This window comes from Colius striatus, chromosome Z (assembly GCF_028858725.1).
Source record: "Colius striatus isolate bColStr4 chromosome Z, bColStr4.1.hap1, whole genome shotgun sequence".
Classification (NCBI taxonomy): Eukaryota; Metazoa; Chordata; class Aves; order Coliiformes; family Coliidae; genus Colius; species Colius striatus.
The window spans coordinates 2,257,275-2,277,330 of record NC_084790.1 but is presented as its reverse complement, the minus strand read 5'-3'; the positions used below and the strand labels follow the sequence as shown (position 1 = coordinate 2,277,330).

The 20,056-nt window shown below is 44.5% G+C and overlaps 2 protein-coding genes across 2 annotated transcripts; both read right to left on the bottom strand.

The window, feature by feature from the left end:
* Positions 1 to 412: 412 nt before the first annotated feature.
* On the bottom strand, positions 413 to 3,922 carry SOST (sclerostin). Its single transcript, XM_062019178.1, has 2 exons — positions 3,703 to 3,922; positions 413 to 834 (listed from the first exon to the last, which is right to left on the bottom strand). Exons 1-2 carry the CDS (start codon positions 3,920 to 3,922, stop codon positions 413 to 415), a joined length of 642 nt encoding a protein of 213 aa, XP_061875162.1.
* Positions 3,923 to 9,372: 5,450 nt separating this feature from the next.
* DUSP3 (dual specificity phosphatase 3) lies at positions 9,373 to 19,994 on the bottom strand. The gene is made up of 3 exons (XM_062018029.1): positions 19,799 to 19,994; positions 12,744 to 12,970; positions 9,373 to 10,642 (listed from the first exon to the last, which is right to left on the bottom strand). The coding sequence occupies exons 1-3, from the start codon at positions 19,918 to 19,920 to the stop codon at positions 10,437 to 10,439; spliced, it is 555 nt and encodes a 184-aa protein (XP_061874013.1). The 5' UTR covers positions 19,921 to 19,994; the 3' UTR covers positions 9,373 to 10,436.
* Positions 19,995 to 20,056: the final 62 nt, after the last annotated feature.

Sequence of the window (20,056 nt, the reverse complement as noted above, 5' to 3'; positions counted from 1 at the left end):
ACTAACTTTCTACAACTCATTCAGAGAGTGGGAACTCTCCTGGTGCTTCCCTAATTGGGAAAGGGGTCTCAGTGTTCTTTTCACGTCAAGTGAGGAGAATGACTTCTACCAAAGTGTGATTGTCACCGTACCAGCCTCACTTTCCTCCACCTTCCTACTTGTACAAGCCACATGACCTCACGTCAGTCTCCAAGGTGTACTTCTCCAGCTGGCTTTATCTCATTCTCTTATCAGACCATAACTGCTATAATCTGATTTTTGTTTGCACTAGGTGAGCTTTTTGACCCAGCTTAGCAGAAGGAATTGGAACCTACTGCAGTCAGAAACATCGTGCTGTGTGGCCTGTGAGTGCTGCTTTCATGTTGTGGATCGTATCCAGAGCTGCTAGGCTGTATCGCTCAGAGCCACCCTTCTAATAAGCATTTTCTAACTCGTGCTGGTTAGATTTGCTGCTCCTGGATCTGGAGAGACGAGGCTTCTTGTTTTTTTGAGGCCTGATGGTTTCCTTGCCAAAATCCTTCAGCTCTGACTGGTTGTGGTAACGAGTGTAGCGCTTGCATTTGCAGGCTGTAACAGCTCGGAATTTGTAAGTCCGAGTCTCTTCCCCTGGACAAGTCATCTGGATGCGTTGAGTGCGAGTGTGAGCGGGGATGCAGCGATAGTCCAGGGAGTTCTGACGCCACCACTTCCCTCTGCCGATGGAATTGGGGAGGAGGTGTGAGGGGACACACTGCCCAGAGCAGATCAGTTCTTTGATGGGTTTGATGCTGCGGCAGGGCCCCTCGGTCAAGTAGCGGGTCGTTCGCATCTCTCTGCAGCTGAAGTCGGACGCGTCTGCAAAGGAGGAACAAGGGAATTGAAAGCTGGGAGAGCTGAGGCTGTTGAGCCTAGAAAAGAGAGGACTGAGAGGGAGACCTCAGCAACATTTATTGGTAGCTAAAGGGTGGGTGTCAGGAGGGGAAGGTGACACTTTTTTGTGTGGTGGCCAGTGACAGGACAAGGGGTAAAGGGCACAAGCTGGAACACAGAAAGTTCCACTGGAACGGGAGGAGAAACTCCTTTTGGTGTTGAGGTGAGGGAGCCTTGGCCCAGGCTGCCCAGGGAGGGTGTGGAGGCTCCTCCAGAGGTTTCCAAACCCATCTAGAATCATAGAATGGTAGGGGTTGGAAGGGACCTTTAGAGACCTTTAGAGATCATCTAGTCCAACCCCTGGACACGCTCCTGTGCCCCCTGATTGAGGGGAATCTGCTTTAGCAGGGGGTTGAGCTGGATGAGCTCTGCAAGGCCCTTCCAACCCACACCATTCCATCATTACTGACTCTTCCCTATCGAGAAAGCACTTGTTTTGGTTTTGTAGCAGGTATTTCACTCTGAGCTAGATGTAAGGTGAACACCTTGAATGGCAGATTTAGAGAAGAGTATCCAAAGACTCACTTGTGCAGCTCCTGAATACTTGGCTACTCTAATTATAAAACCCCTGGAAAACAATGTACAAATTGAGGAATAAAACCCTCCCCTTGCCACTAAGTAAATTCCTTGTTGGGGTTGTGCAAGTGGGCAGTGAAGCTTCTGTAGTGCAACTCCAGCAGCAGCAGTTACCTAATGGGAAATTTTGATGGGTTTCTCCTGGGTTCATTTACCTGGGAGCAAAACCTTCCCCCATTGCTCTAGTTTAACTCTAGAGGTTGACTCCAGTTTGCACTAAAGAACGTGTTCCTTAGGTGATTTTTAATCAGCAGATTGTGTTCCAGGTTAGGGAAATAGCAGGTTAACAACAGTGTTAAGGAATTTCCACTCTTCAGGCTATGAGGTTTCCCCAGTTTAATGCTCTGCGTGACTGACAATCCCACATGTCCCACATCATTTCCTTCAGATAGCTTGAGGCATCTTCTGGCTAATTAGAAACCTTACAGTGGTTTCCTTCCCCCTTATTTTTTTCAGTGGATAGCTCCAGGCAAATGAAACATGAGGAAACACAAGGCTTTTTTTTTAGCATTAAGGACTTAGAAAACCTTTCCAATTGTAAGAACAAGCTTTTTTTCTGAGGCATCTTGTTTGCCAAGTGATGTGTTTGGCTAATTTGACTTGTTTGATTTTCTAAAGTGTTTATCAAAGAACTTCAGCTAGAGAAGCAGATGTTCACCTTATCTTAGTCCAAAGGATAGTTTTATCTCAGGAATGCTACCTGTGATGGAAAGATCAGCTTAGAAACAGAAGGCTGTGTCTCTTGGGCCCATTTATTTGCTATGAACAATGTGCTTCTCTCCTTAGGACACCCAAAGAGAATTCAGACCCTGGTTCATTAGTGACAGAACAATACTTGTAGAGCCATTTTCATTCTTGCGTTTGCTGTGAAGTACAGAAACAGGATTTTCAGTGCTCAGGTTTGTATCTGGCAAAGCACAACTAGCAAGATTTCCTTTTTATAATGACATTAAGTGATCCCTGTCACAATGCTGTGTTAAAGCTCCTTGTGTTCAAGATGTGTAAATAAGGATGCCAGATCATTGAATAACTGTCCAGTCTCCTTCACTCTCTAAGGAAATGTCCATTCCATGTCAAAGAATATGTACAGATCAGTGGGACAGATTCCCCCTAACTGATGTCAGAGTAGTAAGAGGCTTAAAAAATGAAGGTATTCAACAAAACCAACCTGCATTGACCTGGTGGTTGGTGGAGCCGCCTGTGAGAAGGATTTCAGACCCTTATAAAGCTGAACTCTCAAAAATATAACTTCAGGGTATTCTTTTGTCCCTTTAAATGCTCTAGTTTTAAAGACCTTAACTGACAGCTCCAGCAGATAAACACAATTCCCTTCCAGTTGTCCCCAGAAAAGAGAAGGCCAGCTCAGACAGGCAGCACACAATAGAGCAAAGGGTTAAGTTTGACTTGTTGCTACGTGCCTCTGGGAACCAAACCTGTCAGTCTGGAGGACAAGGTTTGCCCTGTTTGCCTTTCTCTGTTTGGTGCTAACTCCCCAGCTTCCATCTCCTCACAAAGCTTGTGGTTTGCATCATTGCTGCTCTTAAGACTTTTGGCCAAATGCAGTGACAATGTAGTATGAAGTATGTCAGTGCTGTTCAAGTAGCCAAACTGATTCCAAGGTTGCCCATGTCTGCAAAATAAAGTCCCTTCTAATTCCTTTGGGCATGAATTGCCCCTGGGAGTGCTGTAACTGTTCATAGCAGCTTTTTTGGCTGTTGGAATCTGGCTGTTGGCAGAGCCCAGTGAGCAGCACACTTCTCTGATCTAGCCTGAATGCAGCCTCCACCTACCACTTGTTTTTGCTGTGTGATCTCAAGCATCTTTCTAAACAGCAACAACTTCTATTATGAACTCTGCTGTCCACCCCATCAAAGAGAGGAAGATGACCTGTGGGATTTCCTCACAGTGCTTAGGCACAGAGGAAATGGAAACAACACCTCCTACCAGCTTTATGTGTTGGAGCTGTGTCTGCAGTGGGGTGGAATAGGAATGGATATGGTAGTGCCTAAGGATTGTTCAATAAATACATCACCTTTTTCACCAGTAAATTCCAGTATATCCCTTCTAACATTTTCATCAAGGCTTCCTCAACAGTAGATTTAACTCCCTGGTACTCACAGCATTAGCTCCACACACCTAAAGGTTTTCATACATCCTAACAAACATTCATTTCCAAACTGTTAAGTATCCAAAAGAATGACGTTAAGTTTTCCTTACCATTAGGTTCTGGAGCTTGTTGTATGTGTCTTCCTCCGTGCTTTGCCTGGTTCATCGTGTTGTTGTCGATGAAGATCTGCTCTGCTGGTGTTTCTGTGTTTTCAGTGATCTCTGGGATGATTTCTGTAGCATCATTTTTAAACATCTGCCACCCTTCCACAGCTCGAAATGCAAGTTGGATGAAGACACAGGCAGAGCACATAGCCCAAGAGATCTGCATGGTGGCAGCTCCCAGATTAGCTTTTCAGCACCCTGACAGTCTCAGATCCCAGGCAAAGGCACATTATTCCCCTTTTTTAAATCCTTTTTAGAACCAAGCCAGCCAATGACTATACAAAGTGGGAAGGGCCAGACAACAACTCATTCATCTCAGCTTTTGTCAGGGTGAAATAAAATGAGGGTGTGGGGGTGGGCTAGTGACAAATATTCTGCAACTTCTATGTAAAAAAAAAAACCCCTTCTCATATGAGCTTTATTTTTGTGCCTGGCAACAATGGGGATTGCCAAGACCAGGCTGAACTGCAGCCTGACAAGTCTTTCTGCAGCTTTGCAGATTTGTTTCTAACAGTGGTATGATGAAAATCAGCTTCTACTTCCACATCTGAACCTTTGGCTGTTTATATTCTCCAAAGGTTTGGCAGAATTTTTCTTTCTACTGTTGTTTCCCTGCCCCCTCTCCCCTCCTTCTCCTGGTATAAAGTTAAGCCAAATCTAGAAGCTTTTGCTCAGAACTTATGCTTTTCAGTCCCTGCAGGCAAATGATTGCGGGGGGGGGGCAGCTTTTTAATGTTTTCCTTTGCAAAACAAGGAGGTCTACATCTTGAAATGTACTGGAAGGAAGAGGAAAGAGTTTCTCTCCAAGATAAGTTGTGTTGTTTAGTTTTTGTTTAGTTTTCCTTAAAAAAATAGCTACTTGGAATGTGTTTGTTTAGGGTAAACAGGCAGGATGCCTGGACATTATGCTTTTTGATGTGCTCTTTCTCATATTATCCCTTCTAAAAACCAGAGAAAGCATTTTTCTTTCAATCCATTGCATTCCACTACTTCTGCTGACACTCTGAGCAAGTGCTGAATAGAGGACATTTGCTTGTTTCAAACACAAGAACTTGAGCAGACTGGTTTCCATTCATGATACAACCAACAAAAGGAGAGGAGTGATGGTTTTCTGTCTAGGGCACCCAAGCCCAACATGTATCCCCAAAAATCTCATCTGTGATATTCTTCTTCCTTGCAAAAAATAAGATGACAGTGGTGATGGCTGCAAATGATGTCAGGATAAAGCATCACAGCTTTTAGGAAGGTTAGACACAACACTGAGCTCATCAGAGCTACTGAAAGCAAAGGACTCTTGTGTGTTAAGGCTCATTAGCTAAGGCTTGCTCTCCATTCTGGCAATTCCCCTGACCTGTCACTATCTTTCAAGTGGAAGTGTGTTGTCCCTTAGTGTGACCTTGGTGATAAGTAACAAACAGCAGCAGTGACCTGAGGACATTTCACACAGAGGCACACACAGCAGATGCACCAGTGGTACTGAATTTGTTGAGCTTTAGAATATCTGCTCTATACAATGCTCTTTCCCTGAAGTAACAGCACCTGAAATATACCGGGACATGTTTAACACTAACTGCTGTCACATCGTTTACCTCAGATGTGCTGATTCCCTTTTCCCTACCAGCAGCAGCACTGAGGATAAGAATTAATAACTGCCTCCTTTACTCAAGGCAGTTAATGATGGTCTCACAAACACAGGACACCCAAACACAGAGCCACTGCAAACCTTCTTTTCCAAGCATCACTTCTCTCACTTAGGAATATGTCTTAGGCTTAGAACTACAGGTGAAATCTATTCAACAGCAACATCACAGGGGCTCCACATGACTGCCAAATAAAAAGAATCCTGAAGACAAGACAGAGACCAGCTTGGAAAGCTCTGGAACCACTTTCCTTGCAGATGTTGGATGTTATGGGGTTTTTTTCCTTGACTGCCACGATTAAGTTATACTTTAAATTGTGCACAACAGTCTTAAGCTCAGCTTTCAGCCCTTACAATCCAGCTATTTTTCTTCTCTTCTTTGAAAATATTGACATGTATCTATCAGAGCTCAGTTTCTGTTCATGTCTCTTCATGTCACATCTGCCCAGGGAGTATTTCCAACAGCTGTCATTGTTTAAGGCCTACTACAGAGAACCACATTTATCATCACATAAACCATCAATGTTTCCTTGAGGTAGCTTCTCCAAGTACTTCATCCCCTCTGTTAACTGTCTTAACATTTACCTGGGAGAAATAATACCAATACATCTATGAAAGTAAGAGTCAGAAGCGACATTTAGCCTCCACCCACACCTGGACCAAGAGCTGTACTGTTTGCTAGCCAGGCCCCAAGGTATGTGTGTGCAATTGAAGCCTTAAAGTGAAGGAATTCAGTTTCTGACGTGTTCAAGAACTTGTTTGCCTTTCAAACAGGTCTTTTTCCACCCTTGCCTGAGCAACATTTCTCTGTCTCATAAGAGGTTTGCTGAGTCACAACTACCTTGTTAATGTACCAGTCTGCATGCTATGATGGGATCTCTTCCAAGCAGCCAAGAATAAATGGAAGCTTAGGATTTGCCTCCCAGACCAGCAAATGCACTGAGAGATCATTCTGCTGCCTTGCCTTTTTCACTGGTAAGACAAGAACACATTAGATTTGTACAACAGCATTGCTCAGGGATGGAATGATGACTGTCCAGTGAAGAATAGCAAGCCTACAGCTCCATCTGGTGAGTCAGCCAGCCAGTGACCTGTGCAGACAGGAATGAAAGTAAATAACCCCCAAGCAACAACAGGATTCATTTCCAAGATTTCTTTGCAGACTAGAAGAAATTCATAGGACACTAAATCTCATGAACAGATCCCTTAGAAGATCCCTCTCAGGCTTGTTCTATTTTCAGTTTTACTCGTTGGCAAAGCTCAGAGAGTAATTTTAGACGAAACCTCTGTGCTATACTGAGATTCCATTAGATAGTGTCTCTGTGCTACTACAGCCAACTAGCAGAACTGATTTGAAACAAGAAGGGGGGAAATACTGCTTCAGGACTTTCTGGAGGTCTCTGCTTCGGAGGTTTTTCTGGACAGCTCAGTGAAAGCATCTGAATGATGAAAACAAACATTGCAAATATCCTTTCTTCTGCTCTCTGTCTCCTCAGCAGGAGGAAGGTAGATTTGACACAGGTTTGGTTTTCAACTCAGAAAGCATGCAGTGTTCTTAAGACACAGCGCTTTTCATCTTCAGAGCTTTTAAAAGAGATTAATTCATTCTCACATCACCAAGAGAGGTAAGCCAGGCACACTCATGTTGTAGGAAGCACATCTCACACTAGCACTGCTCCATCACAAAAAAACAGAACTACAGGACAACATATTGGGGCTTTTAGTTCTGCATTTGGGTGCTGTTAAGTCTAAGTTTGAGAAAACTTGACGGAATGTCCAGTTTCCAGCAGCTGATACAGTGGAATATTCACTCAGAGTTTATTTTCCGGCAGTTCCTACAGTTCAGAGCTGCATAACAGATACACCATTGTATTCTCAACGTTGTAGTCTCAGCTGCAGGACCAAAAGGCTGAAGAAAGCACTTGGATTGTGTTAGTTTTGCTATGAATCTTAAGCTTCTCGTTATAAACTTCTGTGCTTCTGCAATGGCAGAGAAAGCTTTAATTCAGCATTAAGTAGAAGGCAAATTTAGCTTCATAGAAATGTGTCTATCTGGACTTTCTCCTTAGTTCCTTGCTATAAAATGCTGACCACTTCTTGCCTCCACTTTTCTCTAACTTTTAAACCCCCCAAGCTATCACCTTCTCTTTCATTGTGCTGGACTAGACATGGCAGATACCTTTCTTTGATAGATGCACATTTCACAGAGACACCCCCTCCCAATCCCATCTCCAGACTGCCACAGTGCTAAACATACCCATGTAAGCCCAGATCACACTACTTCACCTAATCACCACACGGTTTCAACTCCAAAAACGTGGTGTTTGCTGGTTTAGAAAAGATCTTCCCTAATTAGCTGCTTGGAGGGGGCATCTCACAGCAAAGGGCAAGCACACAGTCATTTCAGAAGAACAAAAAGGACTGTTTCTCCCAGTATTTTGTCAGTGTCACTTCTCTCATTCCCAATTTTGTGCAATCTTTCCTTCTACCATCAGGAAGAGAAATGTAGGAGTATGCAGCAGATCATTATGGACTAGAGGGATAGGAGCTCTTCTTGGTCAGCTAAAATAGGCTGAGGAATCTGCAGCATTACAGTACTTAAACCAGCAAGATAAAAAGAGGAAGGGTATGATCCATTAACAGAGCACTGGCCTGACAGTCTAACTATATTTAGCCTCCTCTAAAAGCAGAGCTAGAAATGGTTTCACTACTGAGTCATCTGCCAGTAACTTAAAATAGGATATACCATCTTAGAGCTCGTTTTACAATCAATTTATAGCAAATTACAGCTATAACACCTTTATAACAACCTTCTTTCCAACAACCTTTCGTTTACATAACCCTCTGTGAGGCCTTTAGCACACCCTTATACTACAAAACATTTGTGCCATCGGATTTGCTACATGGTGAGACAGCACCACTGAAATTACCACTAGCAGTGTGCAGCGTCCTGGGAATTAAAAGGACATCTTGAAAATCAGAACACCTTCAGTTCTAACAAACCATTCTGGGTTTAATCTGAGAGCTATTAGCCTTCTTACAATCCATGGGAGAGGAACAAAAATCTAGTGCCTAGTGGTTTCTCAGCTCTTTAATGGAGTGGGGTTTTTGATATCTATGTTAACAGGTCAAAGACAAAGTGCTTGCAGATGAATCTCCATTTTGGGGGTCTTTTTCTTGCAGTGCAGATGGGTATTATCAATACCATGGTGTGAGATAAAAGAGCAAACATAAAGATCTGCGCCTATCCCAAAGGGTGCTTTATAAATAAGAATGTGGCACGAAACACCAGTACAGCAGGAAAGATCAGCCCTGTATTCCTGTTCCCCATGAGGTTAGTAACTAGGAGTTTTGAGGAAAGAATGCATTTAATACTGATACAATGGGAGAAAGCAAACAGGGATATCATTAGCAAATGAATCTGACTACTGCTTGTTATTACTGAACCATCCTGATTCAAAGCAAGCACTAAATGCTGACTGACTGTAGTCAGGTGAAAGGAAACACCATGAAAGGAACACAAATGAAGAGAAAAGGCTGCTCTATTTGGCAGTTCCCATCCTGTGCAAGGAAGCAGAAATAAGCCTGGTCTTCAACCTTGGAGTTTAATTGAATCACCATCTCTGAGTTGAGTTTCAAGGACGTTATCCAGCTACACAGCATTCCACTCCCACCACCAGAAACAAAGCCTTTGTGACTTTTGCTTAGTGAACTGAATATACAAAACTAGATCTGGGCTTACAGGTGTTACTAACAGCACTTAAAACAGTGTGAAGGTTTGGAGCCTAAAACTACAGGAAAGCATAGATTAAAAAGCAACATGTGCATCTCAGGTTGTGTTGGTTCACCTGAGTGTGCAGTGGGAGACCCTTGGTGTTATGAACAGTGCTGTAACTCACAAGTACACATTTACACACACAGCCAGGCACGCTGTAAACAAAGCTCCCTCTCCCGACACTACAAGGACTCATTCCATCTGTATGTCCAACAGAATCAAGACATCATTTATTAGAACAGAACTGGCAATGTTTCCTATTCCATGGAACAATGCTTGTTGCTGTTTAATGATACCATGCAAGCAATCCAAGAAGTCAGGGGTTGTACTTCTACAAACTGCTTTGTGAGCACACCTGGTGCTGTGCTACTGGAAGTAATCTGCAGATGTGCTCATTCCATTCTGTGTTAATTACCAGTGATAGTAAAGAAAGGAGAGTGGCACTGCAATTCAATACAAGCCTTGGGAGCCATTGTATTGTGACACTTCAGACTTTATCAGATATCCCGTACAAACACTCCCAAATACAGACATTATTTCTTGCTCAAGTCTTTTTTTGCCCCTCTCAGCGTCTTCTCTTGACATTTTTTTCCAGTATGACTTCAAAACAAAAATAAAAGAGCATTTAATGTCATTTTATGTCAATCACAACAGCAAAGAGGTATAAACATCCTTGGAAATAACAGTGTGCAACAAGATTGGGATCCGAATGGCTTTACTACCACACACTGTGTATTGCATAAATCCACACGAAGCACAACACTGCAAACACTTCATTTAACAAGCCAGTGCATCTGTGCATTCTGTATATTCGCCTCTCCACTCCTTGAAGCTCCTACACTCAAACTTCAGGCACCTGTGTGCATGAAAAAGAAGCCTTAGAAAATACAGTACTTCAATTCAGGGTGAGGGAAGGTGTTAGGGCTCTCAGAAAATGTGGTGCTCTGGCTTATATGAATCACATGCAATGGCAAGGCAAACCACACAGGTTCCAGAGTCTGCAGGAAGCTCTGAAATAGGTGTGAGGACAGCTGTTATCACTGAGGTACCCCTCTGAAAACACCTCTTGATTCCAACAGCTCCAAACAGTGACACAAATTTGTGCTATCTAGAAAGAGCTCAACCAGGATACTTTCACTAGACAAGAGCAGGAATCCTGTCTCCCTCATGTGATGTGATTTAGCTCAGTGGTTAGGGTTTGGGAATCTAAAGCACCTAAGACATTCTCTGGTGGTTTGAGAAACTTCAATACCACGGTGTTCTGTTTTAGGGCTTCAGTTTGCCTTCCTTCACTAACTGCTCATTAAGCTGGCAAAGCTGCCTTAAAAAGCCATCATTGGGGCCAATCTCTCGTTTCTGCCTCACAGTGCACAACGCAGTCTTGACATCCATGTTCTGGCGGAGCATGAGGTAGGCGATGACCAGAGTAGGAGAACGGCTGTAACCCTCCCGGCAATGCACAAACACTTGTCCTGCAGGGAAAACAGGTCAGAATTTGGGTTATCCTACAAGGTATGTTTGAAAAGCAACATGAAATAGCTAAGGTATAAAGTGGTGTTAGTTCTTGAGCAGCTGGAGGAGCGCAAATTGGGAGTGTTACAGAAGTCATGAGCTTGGAAGGAAGGTGTTGGTGCTCTGTTAATAGCTACAGAGTCTGTCATGGGGGATAAGGCAGGACAAAAATGGTTGTGTATCATTCACACTGAAATGTATTTGCTAGGACATTAGAATCAAACTCTATTTACTCCACTTGTCCAATCTTTTGTGGGTTGGAATAAGCCTTGCCCCTGAAGTACCAATGAGCATTACCAAAGAGCATAAATAAATGATGCAAGGATTAAAATATGCTGAAGACAGAGTGATAGTGTTTGTCCTACTTTGCATCTCTTTAAAGATATCCAGCCTTTTTGCTGCATTGCTGCTAATTCTTATGCTGGTTTCTTGTTGGATCATCCCTGACTAATTCTCTGGCTATTTAGGAATCCATGTGAAGGCTCAAGTAAATGACACTGCTGACTCTGCAGCAACAAGAACCAGGAACATCTGATCACACCTATGTCAGCACCAATAAAACACTTCCAGCTGATTAGGGAACCAATTCCATATATTTGTTGGGTTGTACTGGGTTTGTGTGGTAAGGTTTTGGTAGTGGGGGTGGGATACAGAGGTGACTGCTGTGAGAAGATGCCAGAAGCTTCCTCTGTGTCTGATGGAGCCAGTGTCACCTGGCTCCAGGACAGACCCAAGGGAATGGTGGCAATGCCTCTGTACAGCAGCAGCTGGGAGAGAGGAGTGAGAGTATGTGAGAGAAACAACTCTGCAGACACCAAGGTCAGTGAAGAAGGAGGGCAGGAGGTGCTCCAGGTGCCAGAGTAGAGGTTCCCCTGCAGCCCATGGTGAGGCCCTGTCCCTGCAGCCATAGAGGCCACAGTGGAGCAGAGATACAACTGCAGCCCATGGGAAAGAGCCATGCTGGAGAAGTTTGTGGAGGATTGTCTCCTGTGGATGTGATGCCATGCTGCAGCAGGGGAAGAGAGTGAGGAGGAAGGAGTGGCAAAGACAACATGTGATGAATCAACCACTGAACTGCAGGTAAAATTTCTTTCCATCTATCAAAAGCACATCATAGCTCTAGTACCCTTTTTGTCCCTTTCAGAGAAAGAACTAGAATTGTTCTGGTTCCTCCTTCTAGGAGGTCTGGTCCCTCCTTTTTCTTGTTCACTCATGAGGCAAGAAAGAAATTAAGCACATGTAGCAAGAACTGGTATGCTGAGACAGCCAGACAACAACAAACACCAGCTGACCCACTGTACTATGCCCTAGAATTTCTTCTCTGAGGAACAGCACTGTAGAGACACGTGGCAATCAACAACGTTGCAAGTATCATCCCCAGCCTTCCTGCCATCCAAGGGAATAAAGAGGTTCTCATCACATAAAATAATGTAATGACTTCATGTAATAAAAACTTCAAGGCCACAGTCTCTGTCCTTACTGTACATTTGGGTAAAAAACTCCTCCACAGAGCAGGTTGTGTGGGTGCTCTTCAGCAAGGTATTACTTCACAGAAGTCACAGAATCATAGAATGGTGGGGGTTGGAAGGGACCTTTAGAGATCATCTAGTCCAACTCCCCTGCAGAAGTAGGTTCACCTAGATCAGGTTGCAACTTGTCTCACTTCTGCCTTGAATTTCTTATTTCTAGTGTCCTGCAACAACAACTTTTAGATCCTGAATATTCACATGATTTACCACTTGTAAGGAAAAAGAAGAAACCATCTTCCCAGAAATTCACTATCATAGGATGCAGCAGCTGTTTTCACTTTTCAAAGTCACCTCCACACGTTACAGACTTCCATTTGCCATGCACTGAAGACCTAAATGTATAGACAGATGATTAGGATGCCTTATTGTGGATTTTGGTTATCTTTGGTGCAGAGCCCTCATATGAATTCCTGATTTGGTCATTCAGATGATAATCTGAGCAAAGAACCATTTTTAACAGGAAAGTAAGTTGCTAGGGAACGCATGCAGTGCACAGAAAACAAGGTAGAAAAGGTATTTCAGTTGGCCTTACCATCCTTCTGGGAAAGTGCTTTCTCAATAAAATCAGCTGCCTCCTCAAAATAGCGGCTGAGGTTAAAGTCTTGTGTGTCATTAGCTTTAATGCCATGGTATCTGATGCCTGTGCCTTCATAGAACTCTGCATTAGTGTTCACATGCATGAATGATTTCCCCTCTGCTGCATTCAGAACATGGGTTATCCCCAGATGCTGCAGCTTCGCAATGTCCTTGGCTATGAACCTGTGTGATAAAAAGCGTCAAGAAAACAATTACAACTTGGTGAATGTTATTGATGATGTCCCCAGAAAGTGCTGATAACCAAAAGCTTTGATCTTTCTGTTACTAGACAGTAAATACACCTTGCCCAGAAGTGAATTAAGACACTGGTTATACATTCTCAGAAGTATTTACAGCCATGGGCACTACTTTCTGGGCTGACAACCGAGCGGAGCACATACAAAACTTAACCTGTTAGACCCTTCTATGGCATAATTATAACCCTGAAGATAAAATTCAGACCAAAGTAAGAATATACTACAGGTAACAGAAAGCACAGGGCACTCACTTCTAAGGTTAATTTAATAATCAGTTATTAAAAGCCTCTAATGGCACCTACCACTGTTACAGGGCTAGGTAAGAAGGACTTGCTACTCTAGCAGACAGTCCAGACATTTAGGGGGCAAGTTGAAGCACTGTGAAACACCACTGGCTCCTTCTCAGGCCTCAGGAGTATAGAAAGTAGCTATGAGTAAATATCCCTGCATCTGAAGATTCCTGTGAGGTGTAGTTCTCTGTCTCTGTGCTATTCAACATCCTTAAGTCATGAACAAAAATCTGTCAAGGCCCAAGCCCAGAAATATAGAGATATAATTCAGTCTTGAGAGTGAAACACTCAAGAGTGAAACACTTGGTGAAAACACTCAAGAGTTTTCACCACAAGTATTAAGTTTAAATCAATGTGAAAAGAATCCAAATTGATATTTAAGATGCTTAAGAAAGCGGTCAGTTCTTTTAGGTCAGCTAAGCCCTTTCTAACTCCTTGGTTCCATCAAATAATTGTGGCAAAATCACCTGCTTCCATCATTAAAAAGAGCACCCAGGCCTGCTGGTGAACAACGGAGCAGGATACACGATAACCACAACTGGCAATGCATTAGATCCACTACTAACATCATAAGCTCTGAGAAAAGCTCCAGGTTGTACCGTGGCAAACAATCCACGTGCTTGGTAACACAACTGATCCCACGCAAATCTCTGCTTGTGCACTGGAATACAATGTGCAGGACGAGACGACCACTAAACCCGAGGAGATCATTGATTTCTTTTGGTTGTAAAAACACTTTCTATTCTAATTATTTCTGTATGGCAGTCCCAATAGTTGCCTCCCTTTCCTGGGGAAGAAAAAACACCCTGTATGTTTTATCCCACCATGTGGTTTCTCTTTAAACAAAGAGCTGCCAGAAGCTTCCCTTGTAGCTGACAGGGCTGATGCCAGTCAATTGGAAGATGGACCCACAGCTGACCAAGACCTGGCAACCTAGTGACTGAGAGTAAGGGCTCTGTGATTAATGTATTTGAGAAGGGGAAGAAGTTGCCGGGCAGCTGCTGAACTGCAGCAGCACCAGGGAGTGAGAGTGTGAGAACATCCCCACAGGCACCAAGGTCAGTGCAGGAGGGCAACCCTTGTGCCCTGTGGTGCAGCCCATGGTGAGGCAGCTGTGCCCCTGCAGCCCAGGGAGGCCCCAGGGAGCACAGACCCACTGGCAGCCCGTGGAGGAGCCCACGCCGCAGCGGGTGGGTGCCTGAAGGAGGCTGGGACTGCGTGGGAAGCTCATCCTGGAGCCAGCTCCTGGCAGCACCTGGGTGTCTGTGGGCAGAGAGGAGCCCAGGCCAGAGCTGGTTTGCTGTCAGGAGTTGTGACCCTGTGAGTCTGTCCCTGAAGGACTGTTCTCCCCGTGCATGACCCACGCTGGGGCAGGGTGTGAGGAGCTGCCCCGTGGCAGGCCCCAGGCTGCAGCAGTTGGTGAGGAGCTGCAGCCCATGGGAAGGAGCCACGCTGGAGCAGTTGGTGAGGGACTGTCTCCCGTGGGAGGGACCCCACAGTGCAGCAGTGGCAAGTGTGAGGAGGCCTCTCCCTGAGAAGCAGCAGCAGCAAAGTCCATCTGTGATGAACTGACCCCAACTCCCATCCTCCATGCCATGGGGGGGAGGGAAGGAGAGTCCTGGGCAGAGGGAGGGGTGGGGGAAGTGTTTTAAGACTCAATTTTATTTCTCATCTTCCTGCTCTGATGGTTCATTAATAAATCAAACCTTTTTCTCCCCAAGCTGAGTATGTTTTGCCTGTGACACTAATTGCTGAGTGATCTCCCTGTCCTTACCTCAACTCACAAGCCTTACAGTATATTTCTCCCTCTCCTGTCCAGGAGGAGTGATAAAACAACTTGGTGGGGCTGAACTACCACACCCAAACACATATCAATCCCTTTCTTTTCAAAGGCAGCTTTCACTATGTGTCTGATTGAATGGGGAAACAGAAATCCTTTAGAAAATGTCCTTCTGGCTCAAGTTAGAAATTGAAAATACTATGAGTCCTAATCTTCAGCTGAGCTCCAGATATGCCTTTGTGCACTGTCTTTTTGGACAAGTTTCTAGGCAGTGGCGATGGACTTAAGGCTTACAGCACACTTAAGTGTTCTAGAAAAACAGGTTAAATACCAAAATGAGTTGGTTTATACTTATATGAATCCTCAAAACGTTCATGTACTTCAAAGCTATGGCACCATCTAGAATGTTCTTCCTCTCCTAATGACTGTTCACCCTGTAAGTTGTAGCGTTAGCAGATGAAGCTCCTACATGTCCTGCCATCTGTGCCAAACAACTAAGGCAATGAGCCAATTGTTTGTAAAGATTTCATTACCCAAACAAATGCTGACAGATTTTCCAGTTGGCAAGGCATCAGTCTGGGCCAGGGGACAAATATCAGTGCCTGGGGAATTCTGCTTGCAACAAAAAATGTGAAGTCCACAGTGCAAAGCCAAAGCAGAAAGTGTTAATTCAGCTGTGAGGTCCTGTGTTTAGTGGAATGAGTAGATGGGTTAAGTATATAGGTCAGTATCTATCTGACAGTGGTCAGGATCAATAGGAACTCATGTCCTGGAATGATGGATGAATCTGGTAATGTTGACTGGCTCCTCTGGAGGCAAACTCATTCCCAGTGAATGGGGTTTTACAGCATAGAGGTGAAAAAGAAGAGAATTTGGATGCCATTTGTTCCTCCCTTTCCAAACAGAGGCTCTGCCATTCTCAACATTTCATTCCTGCTGCATCATGGTTAGTGTTGAAATGTTAAGCTCCTCCCAACAGCACAGACACTAACCTTGCTTCTTCTCCTTCCCTAAGAAACACAATTTTGGCTGTTCTGAGTATGGAAGACTGAGAGTTCCTTGTGCTGTGGGTAACACTAGTGAGATGTATTTAATTCGAACAGAGATGAACAATTTCATCAGCCACAAATCACAAATCTTAGAGAACCACACACTAAGGGTACATGTGGCTATAAAGCATTGTCACGTGGGATTGCACGCAAACAAACCAAGTCCTTCACAGCAACAATGAATGCCAGCACATTAACACATCACAATTTCCACTCTTATTTTCATGCCAAATTGCTTCCTCACCATTTCTTCCCTTACAGTTACTCAATTTAACATTAACTGAGGGAGAATGTCTTTCATACTCCTTACAACACACCTGCACTTCTGGTGCATTAAGAGTAAAGGGTTGCTTCATGGGTTATCCACACACATTAAAGCTAGCAGAAAACTCAGACTGGGCATTTGGAACCACAACTTCCTAACCAAATACTGTTCTGGAGGCATGGCTTGAATTTAAAGGCTTCCAATAAAAACAACTCACAGATTCCTTTACCAGTAGTTCACAAAGCCAAGCCTACATCTTGCAGGCAAAGCACTGGTTTGGACAAGACGTGGTTACTCTGAATAAAACCCCTTCCCTCCAGTGTGCTGACTGTTCCCTCCATTTCAATGACATCTGCAATGCTCATAAAGATGCTTTCTGTCCAGTTCTCCTGGTCACTGATGATGTTACACTGCAACAAGTCTTGTACACAGAAACAGCGAAGGACTTGTGCTTCCAGTGTATCCTGAAGCCTTATTTTGTTCTTGCCTGACAAATCTATCCTTGTGCTAGTTTGTCACCTATGTAGTAATTCTGGTTTTAGTGATATCACATTATTCTTCACCTTCACAGCTCACATCTGGAGAGGTTAGAACTATCTACTGTAATACACAAAGCCATGACTTCCAAAATATTTCCTCCTTTTACCTCTGTGTTTTCATTCACTTCTGACTTTTGTGTATTGCAGGGAAGACTTAGTGCTTTGGCTCCATTACCTGAAGTCAGTCGACAGATCAGTTGTTACCCCACGCTATGACCCAATTTAATGCCTCTGTTGTTGATGGATTACTCTTAAGGAGAGACAGCAGCATCCCTATGCAAAAATACTCGAAAAGGTTTCCAACGGGAGTTTCTGAATCTCACTCAGATGCTTTAATTTCTTAAGTGAGTTCTTGTTCTAGTGCTTTTATGCCACATGGATTTCCAGTCCCTCTGTATTAATGCTCTACAGAGGTGGGTGCTCTGTGAATTCTCAGTCAGAAAATCTCTGCTGCTTGTTGCAGTCATAAATGTGGCCTTGTATTGCAGAAAGGTTTGATCCATCCAAATTAAAGCAAGGATTTGGATGTCAGATCAAATGATCTCACTCTTCTGCTATATTGCCTTTCCTGCCCTTCCCTTCAGCCTAATGCAAAGTGCTTCCAATGACTCCTCAGAGAGTCCCTGAAGAGATTTGTGCAACAAAGGCCAAACCAAACACGAGAGAGATGCACTGCACCAAGACAGCTTCAAGCATGAGATGTCTTCCAAGCTCTGTGCAGATGCTACAGCAGAACTGATGAACTGCAAACACAGGCCCCAAATACAGTTATGCCTTGCACACAGCAGTAAAAGCTTTATTGATGCTTTGCATGCTGTTGGACCCACATATGGGCAAAGCCTGAGACGCTGAGGGCAAAGGAAGTTCCCTTCCCCAGCAGTTCACAAGAGGAGTCAAGTCTGAAATGCAGATTTCTCTTCAGCCTTATCTTCACATGAGGAAAGTAGAAAAGATGTGGCTGGCAACGGTGTGAGAAGAGATCTGCAGAGTTTCCAATGCTTTCAGAATGACAATTAATACAGCAAATGCCACTTACAATGCAGTACATCAAAATCCCACTTGATGCCCAAAAAAATCCTCTTAAGAATCAGTATTATTTGCAGTTTGAGAAGATCAAAGTTCACCCTGCAGTAAATGAATCCTAACAGATATTTATTCATTCAACCAAACCTCAGCATTATCTTCACTCTCTGTGGATAAGGAAAAGATATTTAAATCTGGTTAAATGAAAGTAGGTTGTTTGTTCCCCCTGTGAAACAGCTTTTCCAGCCCACAACCGACCTCCAGCTGTCCTCCACAATTTTTTCAGCACTGTTTTCTAAACACTGACAGTAGAATTGCACGTTATCTGTTAGTCCAGCTAACAGTGAAACTGTTCTTATGCCTCCAGATGCTTTCAGTTGTCAATTACTATATTAAAATGCCCTTCTCAGTGGCAAAGCTCCCCACTTGACACTTTCCATCCTGCAACTTGCAGATGCACTCTCTGTTCCTAGACAACCTTGCATCTACACGTGCTCCAGTCAATTAAAATCAATTACGAATTGTATCAGTAAAATCAATTACTGAACAACGAAGATAGTCCTACAGAGCAGGTTTTAGAGTTATTTCTAAGTGATTTACTGTGCAAATCACCTCTGTAGGCTCTCAGTTATTTTCTTCGAGGTTAATTGCTAAAAATATGAAGGAGAAGGTGGCTGTCAGACATCAGATTGGCCACTGAGATAGTCATTTAGGTTCTGTTTCTGAACATGCATCTCCTGCATCCACTGGCAGTGATAAACATTGGCTTGGCTTAGGAGAAAGTTAATGAAAACCTATGGGGTTTGTATTTTGTTAGGAGTTACAAGACTCGAAAGCAGGGATCCAGTGTACTACACACCTGTATCAAAAGGGTTTCAGAGATAAAGTGTATAAAGATGGAGAAAAGAGGGAAAGAGAACCAGCAGGATACGACAGGATTGGAACAGGTAAGTGAAATCATAATCTTGGTGCAAAGAATAAAAGTCATACAACTAAGATACAAACTGAGAAAAGAAGTGCTGTTGATGAACTCTGAAGACTTTCCCCATTTAAGGGCTTTATCACAGCCATACCTCTATCACTCTGGCTCCCATCAAGTGCATGAACTTAATTAGGATGAGGGTTTTTAGGGCTTAAGACTGCCGAAACCTTCATTTGACCGATCTCGGATGAGGTGGTTAACTCAGTCTTCTTTCCTTTAGGTCATTTTGCACATGGTTAAACCAGGGTCTAATATCTGGAATGCTACTTTGTTCTTGGTGTTGCAGCTTAGTCCACTCCTCTGACACAGGGTTCTTACACCCAGGTGTAAGAGGTGATACCCAGAGGTGATAACGTACATCCAGATCATGGCACCTTGCCTCTCCTCCCTCTTCTGTGTGGACGGACACTTGTTAGCAAGAGCAGCAGAAAAATACCTGCCAGCCCTGCTGAGCAGGTGTGGTTCGTTCTCAAGCAACCGAATTCGTTTTAACCTTGTTTCAGCAACGTATTAGCCCCGATTTAGCACTTTGACTGGGGACCGAACATTTCAGCAGATGCCACTGAGAAGCTGGGCCTCATCATTTGCCGTGTGGCGTCCCAGCAGCAGCCCCTGGCCGCCCGACTCGGAGACCTCGGTCTGTGAGAGGGCCCGGAGACACGGCAGATCCCGCCCTGACATCAATCCCTCACAGCTCCCTTCCCAAGCGACCACCTGGCGAACCCTCAGCGCCTCACGGCCCGGCGCACCCCCAGCGCCGCCAGCCGCGGCCCGCCGGCCTCGCCTCGGCCCCGGCCCCGGCCCCGCTCCGCTGCGCCGCACTCACGCGTTCCCCACGTGGATGCGCGGCACCACCTCGTTGCTGTGCGCGCTGGGGAGGCTGTAGCAGCCGCTCCCGTTAGCCAGAAGGTCGTTGAGCTCCTCCACCGAGATCCGGTAATCGGACATGGCCGGGCCCGGGCCCTTCCCAGGCGGTCAGCCGCAGGGCCCCTTCGGCGCAGCAGCTCGGCCCGGGCCCGCTCCCGCCCCGCCCCGCCCGGCACCGGCCGCCGCCTGGGAGGCGGAGTCGCGTCACATGCGTGTG

What these genes read in the sequence shown, in the direction of transcription:
- SOST (XM_062019178.1), bottom strand. Translation starts at nt 3,922, where the DNA reads ATGCAGATCTCTTGGGCTATGTGCTCTGCCTGTGTCTTCATCCAACTT. An exon ending in ACAAGCTCCAGAACCTAATG is followed by an intron (nt 835 to 3,702) that starts GTAAGGAAAACT and finishes CCTCCTTTGCAG; the next exon opens with ACGCGTCCGACTTCAGCTGC.
- DUSP3 (XM_062018029.1), bottom strand. Translation starts at nt 19,920, where the DNA reads ATGTCCGATTACCGGATCTCGGTGGAGGAGCTCAACGACCTTCTGGCT. An exon ending in CGCATCCACGTGGGGAACGC is followed by an intron (nt 12,971 to 19,798) that starts GTGAGTGCGGCG and finishes TTTATCACACAG; the next exon opens with GTTCATAGCCAAGGACATTG. An exon ending in AGCACTTTCCCAGAAGGATG is followed by an intron (nt 10,643 to 12,743) that starts GTAAGGCCAACT and finishes TTTTCCCTGCAG; the next exon opens with GACAAGTGTTTGTGCATTGC.